Source organism: Syngnathus floridae, chromosome 6 (assembly GCF_059516105.1).
Source record: "Syngnathus floridae isolate MCC-2025c chromosome 6, RoL_Sflo_1.0, whole genome shotgun sequence".
NCBI lineage: Eukaryota > Metazoa > Chordata > Actinopteri > Syngnathiformes > Syngnathidae > Syngnathus > Syngnathus floridae.
In genome coordinates, this window is record NC_142418.1 from 9,165,284 (window position 1) to 9,174,063 (window position 8,780).

General features: G+C 41.0%; 1 protein-coding gene across 2 annotated transcripts in view; it reads right to left on the minus strand.

The window, feature by feature from the left end:
- Nucleotides 1-8,780, minus strand: part of fgd4a (FYVE, RhoGEF and PH domain containing 4a) — a 37,355-nt gene that overhangs the window by 27,057 nt on the left and 1,518 nt on the right. The window contains exon 1 of one of the 2 annotated variants that reach the window (XM_088378152.1): nt 6,928-7,160. The exons of the other annotated variant lie outside the window; for it this stretch is intronic. Coding sequence (XP_088234278.1) covers nt 6,928-7,078 — 151 coding nt within the window. The 5' untranslated portion in view covers nt 7,079-7,160. Of the gene's footprint in view, nt 1-6,927; nt 7,161-8,780 lie in introns of those variants that run through there. 2 annotated transcript variants of the gene reach the window in all.

An 8,780-nucleotide genomic window follows, 5' to 3' on the forward strand; every position in this document is an offset into this window, starting at 1 on the left:
AATTAATGTGGGGGAAAAAAATAAGAACGGGAGAAATAAAATAAGTAATGAAATAAGGTGTACACGAGCAAGTGTTGAGACATCAGCTCTGTTTGCATAAGGCTTCCTTCTTCCTTCTTTTTAGTTTTTACTTGTTTAACATGTTCTCTTTTTAATATGCTCATTTTTCGCCTCACACCGCATGTTCACTCCTCCGTACCAGTGAAACCACACAATATTTAACTATTTCCACAAAAGGAAAAAAAATGAACAGTACATGTCACGACTCATCAAAATCATAAACTTGCATGCCACCCAATGAAACTTGTTCATTGGAGTGCTACAAAATGAATATACTGTATGCATTTATGTTGCACTGGTGTTCCTAAGTCTGAATGTTTCAGAGCTAAGATTTTGCTGATTTATATCCAAGATACCAAGTCTATTTTCTTTCATTAGAACTCTTGGTATTCTTTCACAGCGTCCTAGTATGGCACCTTGCTACATGGGGGCTTGGCGATATAAACTTGTACCTTCCAGAATAATTGTGGAGTCAAAATGGGACTGATGCATTAGATTTACCTCTAAAACAGCAGAATCTGGCCATGATAGCAAGATGTATTCCTAAGTGGCAAAAAATTTAAACTTTTGTGTTATGATTTGCAATGAGTGACAAAAAAAAAAAAGACACCGTATTGATATATGCTTCTTAATCAAAGTGTGCCTAAAGGGAGTCATTTCTTTAAAGTGCTCCTCCTACAGGTGGGAAATCATTTTTGTGGACATTTGGAACAGACGGGCTCAGTAATATGCATTGTGACCTTCCTTTTCGTTGACACATCCAAATACTACAGGATATTCCAAATTATTCTGGTCAGTTTAACACATGTCAATGTTGCAAGCACAACACCCGATTCTGAATCAGTATTGGTGCTAACATAGTAGCTGTTAAACAGATGAGCCGTAGTTGCCATGGGAATGAAGGACACCATTTTACTCATTATTACACCAACAACAAAGTTCAAGTTCAATACAGCCAAAAAGTTTCTTTAAATGCTTCTAATAAAAAAAAGCAAGAAAACTAATGTCCATCTCAACAATGCCCTGTCCAAGGTCTCTTATGTCCATCATCAGAAAGTTTTATTCCATCACTAAAGACAAGGTGACTTTAAATCACATTGTAGTCAGCTAACCCTAACCCAACTCAAGCAGGCAACAGTGAAAATACACACAGTAACACACAAGTGCATGTTTTCCCACAGCTCAAGCAGGGACTGAGGCGCCAATCAAAGGGAGCACACTAAACTGGGGGAAACAGTAGCCTCTCCAATGGAAAACCATAAATGTGTGTGTGTGTTGCAGATTTTCAGCGCATTTCCCTGCAGCTCAGAGACTCATCTGAAAACACCTTACGACACACACACATATACACGTACACACCCACACAAACCATGTGTGCCCCCTCCTTCATTAACCAGCAGCCTCAGCAAAGGGCATCCTAGTGTATGTGTGTGTGCTGCGCAGACAACACCTTTCTGGCGCAGCACCGCTTTATATGTCAGCCCGATCAACCCAACGCCCTATGGCTACACTGTGCATGCCGGTATGAAGCACTAACCTGAGTGGAGATTGTGTCCAGTCACAACACAGGTTGGGTACAGAGTGGAAAATAAATTCCCACCCTTGAAAGAAAAAAGAGTTCCCCCTCGTGTGTGCGATGCTTCCAGAGCCGGTGGGCAGGTTCGGAAATCAGGCTGCTGATAGACTGCTGCCTGGCTGCATTTCCCGCATCCTCCCTTCCTTCCGTCGCTCCCTCCTTGCACTGACTCACCCTTCAGCTCAACCTCTCATCTTGCTCTCTCTCTCTCTGTCCCTCTCACTTTCTGCTTCACACAGTTCCGCCTTCCACTCCACATGGACTGAAGAAGAGAATCACATTCCAGTGGAGATGGGGCATATGGTGGGGGAGCGCCAGTCAGCCCACAAGCAGAGCAAAGCCCCCTCTGTGCGTGTGTGTCACATGGACAATCAGTCCCATTGTGTAGGAGGAGGGGAGGGCCAGTAATAGGGGAGGAAGCCAATGGCCACACTCATCTGCTGCCCCTGGATACTGCTGCTGGCCAGAGTACATAGAAGATGCGCAACACCACGCAAACCAACCCCCTTCCTGGGAAGGAAGAGAGTGACACAAGAGAAGCACAGCGGGTTGGACATGAGATGACGAAGAATTGATCTGTTTGAGAGAAGTCATCCTCGGAGCCCCCTGGGCGCCATGGCTGGCAGTCTCATACGCTTTCATTTTCAGCCTGAACTGCACACACAAATTGGCCCTATAGAAGATAAGCAAACATCTATGACACTGGCAGAATACTGTGGATATACGTATCCATCTTAATTAAGTTCCACGTAGGTTTGTGAAATGATCAAATGAATGCAGAATATAAGATAACTTTCTTTATTAAGTGCTCCAAGAAAAAACTGCAAACTTCAACATAGTAACGCATCTTGTGAAATATTTTAAAAGGGGACAAATGATGACAAAGACTGAGTCAATTGACCTTTTGTGATATTCTCCATTTTTAGTCTTCACTTATCACTACAATACAGTGACAGGATCGCAAAATGTCACACGATTCAGAATTCAATCAAACTCATCTGGCCTTAGTAAGGTTAAAATAAAATAAAAAAAAAACCAAAAACTAAACTTTGACATCATGCATATTCTGCTATGCCAGACCTACGTAGACATCGCCAAACCTTTGTTAAGCTAACATAGAAAGTTAACTGATATTTTTGCTTTAACTTTCATCTTTTTTTTTTTTTGCTGTGCATAATCCAAAATACTGTGCGCGGCCAAGTGGTGCAAAGAGAAAAAGAAAATGCTACACCAAAAATGTTACTTGGCAAATAGCCATTGCAATAAGTAAATATGATGTTGACTGGTTTGACCATGGCACATAGTATTTCAAATGTATTTCTGTACTAAATGTCCCACTCGCGCATCCTTGATTGGATGCCACATACACCACCAACCAACGCTGGCACACGCAAAGGTTTGAGGTTGTGCAGGCCTCATTACACTACACAGTAATTAATGCGCCTGAAGTGTACTAAGTGCGCATGTGTGTGTGTGTGTGTGTATAAACCTCTGACAGGATATCTGGTTGCTGTATACAGAAAATGAAGAGTTACTTCCTGGGCATGGATAGTGCAGAGTTGTGAGTGCCAAAAGGTCACACAGTATTCAGGTCGGGTCACACTCAAACACACAATAAATAAATAAAAATAATAAATAAATAAATCAGTTTGCTAAAGGTTTATACAGGTATTTTGATTATTAGGGTCACAAAGTCAGACGCGTTTAAATTATTGGTAGTGATGAAGTTTGTGTGCTATTTTGTGTATGATGACAAATTGTGGCAATCATCACTCAACAGACATTATAATTCATGAACCTATAAATGAATGCTTGATTTGATCAGCCAACACAACACTTATTTGATGGACAGTGTTTCCATGGCAACATTTTGACGGTGTGAATAATGGGCCAATTTAGATCCAACACATGCATGGATGTCATCTGGGAAAGTACCCTTAACCTTGTGATGGCGCGCACTCATGAAGCCACTTTTTAACCTGCACCAGTGCACCTCTATTACAAAACACAAACAACCATCTTGTTATGCATAACAATTGGCAAATATGTGTGCATCTTTTATCGTCACTGAGGACACGGCGGTGGGTATCTATACTTTAAATCAGGGGTTTGCAACTGGTTTTGTCCAAGGGACCACCATTATAATCAAGAAGCAACCCGGGGACCACTGCTTTGGTGGAATATTATTGTATTTTGCACAAAAGGAGGATAGACCTATACAGACTATTTATTTGCATCCGTATGTCTATTTTGGGAATCTCAGCTACATTTGACATAATTTGGATGGGTAAAGGATTCACAAAATTAGCTGGAATTTTTAAAAAACAAACAAACATCTATTATTTTCCATTTCCAACTTTGCAGACCACCTGCAATACGGCCACGGACCGCTCGAGGGCCACGGACCCCAGTTGATAATCCCTGCTTTAAATCATACTCTGCTTTAATATTCACTCGCCGCCAAACCTTCCTCAGAGCAATGACAGGAAACGTATTGTTTTCTATTTTACTCTATTCTAATGTGCTCAAGGAGGATGTTAATCATATTTAGGTTAGTCATGTGTTATCAGACTATTTGATATGCACTGTAAATCTAATTGACATTTTTAGATTTGGGCTGAGGGTGTAATTTTTTGAAAAATCAAACCAAAAGACATTACAATAAACGTAAAACATTCCCATCTTAAATTTCTCCATTCAACATACCCAGCTGCTTAACATCTTCAGCCTATCAGAAGCATGAAAGCAGTGACAAGTGACAATATTTTTCACACCCTATCTGCCAGTTTAAAACTGCAGCTGGTGTTTCCTTTGCCACCTTGTCTGTGTGGCTCACACCCACACAACGTTCTCACCACTCTGATCCATCTTTTGTTTTATGCCTGAGGTAATGGGAGGATGGCATCAGCATGGCTCCAGGCTATTGCCCACCACTCGATGAGGATACGAGTGATAATTTGCAACACGCATCATTAATTAATTCCACACAGGCTAATGTGTCCATACTACATTTGAACTCTTTTTTTTTCCTTTTTTTTTCTCTCCCCTGCTGTTTATGAGGGTCAATGATGAATGGTCGCTTGAAATTGTGCACCCCCCAATGCACATACACACACAAAGACTCTGCCTGTGCATCAGAGAACAGCTGACGGCAGGCAAGCACAAGCAGTGTGTCTGGTAAGCATCTGCCCCCGCATCACAGCCACAACCTGCACTGGATTGGTTCCCATAATCATCTTGGGACACAGGCCTACACTCTTACTCCTGTCAATCTGAAACGCAAGCAGCGATAAGCAAATGCATTCAACCATTTACTTCTTCACAAAGCCTCAGGAGGATCTGAGTACAGAAGATGCCCGGTTAATTTCATTAGCTAGCTGTCTTAGCTTTTCTCATCTTTCTCAGCTGGAAACATGGAGTAAAATAGTCTTTAATGCAGATTGCACAATAAATGCTGAAGGGGATCAACGAGATGAACACTTTTATTATTCATATCAATCAGTGTAACTAAAAATACTCATCTGCGCAATCTAATTTGGATATAATGCAAAATTCCAAATTCACATGTTTTGAGCAACTTACTAATTTTGGTTTGTGCCTCTCATTTACAGTGGCTAAATAAAGCCATCAAAACAATAGAAACATCTTTCATGTTGATGTAATGCAGTTCAATGATGAGCATACGTCATTAGTTAATACCTTTATTTTTCTCTGTGCGATCAAGTGACTCATCATGCGTAGCATTTGAATTAGTAGACTGCACCAGCCTATAAAGTCTCAAATTTAGTTGCCTAACAGGAGTTACCATTATCCCCTCTACATAAATAATTGATGCACTGGATGAGCAATCACATTTGATCTAACTTAAGCGATTTGACAAGCAGGCTTCAATTCATGCACTTTATTGAAACCATGACACCTGCATGACGTGTGCAATTGTTAAATATTTGTTCTGCAGTGAGCTTCAGTGTTATACAATATTAGACATGACTGTGTATGACATCACCAGAGATGAAAGTATCAATATAATTGATGGTACTTAAACTCCCTGATCATAACTGTTCACACGAAGACAAATATTTAGGCGTGTTACCTTGTTTTTTTTGGGCAAAAGATTAATTAGTCAACAACACCACTAACAATTGAGGTTTTTAGTCTCGTTCAAACTTTTGGCCTTGTGATTGAGCACTTTTAAAAGTGTGGACCCATCCCACACTGATTGTGACAAGTGGTGTCACTTGAGCATGTGACATCCACTCCCACGTTGAAACAATAAGTGTGGTGAAAGGACTCGGGCAGGCTGGCTTGCGTTCCCAGCCTTTTCCTTCCTGCCAGTGAGAACGAAAGCAGAATGCTTCAGTGTTTTCTCTCTTTTGCTCTTTAAATAGGAAAAGAAGGGGGACTCCATGGAGCTCTCCAACAATACACGCTAGCCTAAGAAAGGTGCACACTGCAACACACATCCACTCATATAATACGTGCCCTTTAACGCTGCACACAAACACAAACACAAACACGGTTGGGTAACGGGCCTCAGGGACAGTGGCCAAAAGGCCAGAGTGGCTGGAAAAAAAATGTGTGTGTGGGTGTGTGTGTGTGTGTGTATGTGTGTGTGTGTGTGTGTGTGCGTGTGTGTGTGTGGAGGGGGTTGTTGGTTCCCAGGCCTTTATAGACAAAACTGCTTTTTTATCCAGCCTTCCCCCTCAAACTGTGCTTCATTGCTTTGCAGCGGCAAGCTCGTCCACATGGAGACAAACAAACGCCACGGCTCAGTGAATCAACTATTGTGATAAGTGCTTTTGCCAAACGTTCACATTAGTAAACCACTCACTGCCGCACTTCAGCGGCACTGCTTAACAAAAGCAACTTTGGAACACAAATTCGAGAAATGATCATTTCCACTTGTTTTGGTCAGATTACATCCCTCCAAATGATCACTCAGCAAGACCGACAGCAAATAAATGGTGAGTTTAGAAAAAAAGCAACATCTTACTTGTTAAGGATTTTTAGTGTGCAACAAATCGATGTATGAGACATGTTTCATGAGATACAATGCAACCATACCGTACTGTCCTGTAAGGAGATAAAACACTTTGAAAACATTTCATCCTTCATTCATCAAACAAAGCCTCTAAATCTTACCATAGCAGCAGAGCAGACACATCTTTGCGTTTTTACCTTTACGTCTCCAAAACCAGTACTTGCGCCGCCGTTTCATTGTCAATACAAATGTCTTTTGCTTTGAAGAAAACAAAATCAAATCTTCTGCCACCTACACTGTGATGGCTCACCTTTCGCTAGTGTACCACTCCAGTTGAAATCTCCAATATTTGTTCCCCAAGTAGTCCACAGTGGCTGTAAGACCAGTGAAAATAGCATAACTGTACATAATGCTCGAGCTTTGATCGTGTAGATTGGGTTAGGTTCTAAAACGCACTCCATTCTGGTGAAGTTCTCATTTCCACACACAAATAAATAACTACGTCTTAAGGAAAAATGCTAAAGACAGGTATGTAATCCACTAACACCTTCCTGGAGTTCTGTCCTTCTACAATGGGGAATTCCTCGAGTTCAGAAAGTTCAGGGAAAAACTCCTCCCAAGTTCCATCCTCAAAAAGCCGAGCGGGCTGAGCTCGGAGCTAAGGTAAAACAGAATACTGTAGTTTTCTGGAAAGAACTTCACAATGGCAGGAGGAGGGGAAACATGTCCTCAGGAAACGCATGTGGAAAGCCTGAGACAGACTCTCTGCTGCTCACTGATAGTCCTTTGTGTTTCACTATAGTTGTTTGACAAGACTAAAAATGCTTTCAAACGACTTTTAAAATGGACACACCAGGTGTCATGTAAACTGTAGTCACTACACATTCAAAGCAGAAGGATTGCAGAATCACAATTGACATTACTGTACGTGTTACAAAAAGTTGAGGCATAGTTCTGAATTTTATACAATTGCCAATTCAGAATGTAACAAATGGAGGTGCACCTGTGACCTGGGGCTCTCTACAAAAAAACCCACCCCATGACTGCTTGAGTTGGTGGCTGCAGTGGCAGTGTGAATGCCCTGCTGAGGATGTGACCATGTCCACTAATAAGAAACAAGGCGGCATCTCAGGGCAATGACTGAGGTAGTTCAAATAAATATGCATATTACAATAAAAATCTATCTGAAGCACATTTTAGAAAAAATACATACTGCCCACGAGTTCAAATGCACACCAGTGCACGCGCTTACGAACAGAAACAAAAATGGCTGTTGGATCTGTTGGAATCTGTTGGAAAAGATCCAAAATATCAAATATCACTACTTTTAATTATACAAAGGTAATTCTGACATTACAAAAATGAATGGTTTTATACCATGGTAAAAAAGGAGCCAACCACCATTTTGTGTGTGTACATTTCAAGGGATGTCAAAAATGTTGGAATTGGGAGGAGAAAAAAAAATCCTGCAAAATGTCATGTCACAAGCCAGAATGATCTCCAAATAAAAGCCCCAGACGGTCCTATGGGGATAAACAAGCAGAAAAAGGAGATTGAAACATTGTATTTACCGCCATCTAGTGGACTACTTACTAATTACATAGACACAATTAAGTTTGTGCAATAACAGCAGTTGAAAACTGTCATCATAATTGCAATATGGTTAACCTTAAGGGTTATTTTTTCTGCTTATGACAATGCTCCATAACTTTGAAATGACCCAGATTCAGCTCATAAATAGAATTCATGTTTGAGTAGTCAGGAAGTGAATAGAGTCTCCAGAAGTTAAAGCCAGAAGAGGACAGTAGGAGGGTTCAACTAGGATGAATGAGCGTTACTCAGAGCACAACAATGGCTGCCAACACAGTCTTGATTCATATACTGTAGACCCACTGCTTCTATCCAAGCAGACACAAAACAAAACGTTCCATTATGGTACACTGGTTAGGTTGCCCTCAAAGTACCACAAGCTCCACTACACTGTTTATGCTTTTAACAACAGACTGCACTGTATAGGACCCAATTCATCATGCCTCGAAGCAAATAAATTAGGGGATGGAAAACATTTGTTTGGGCTCAATTAGAGATCTTGTGAAATTACTAATATAGAATCTACACGCGACCAATACTGTTCAGTACTACACAATCAAACAGCACGAGTCA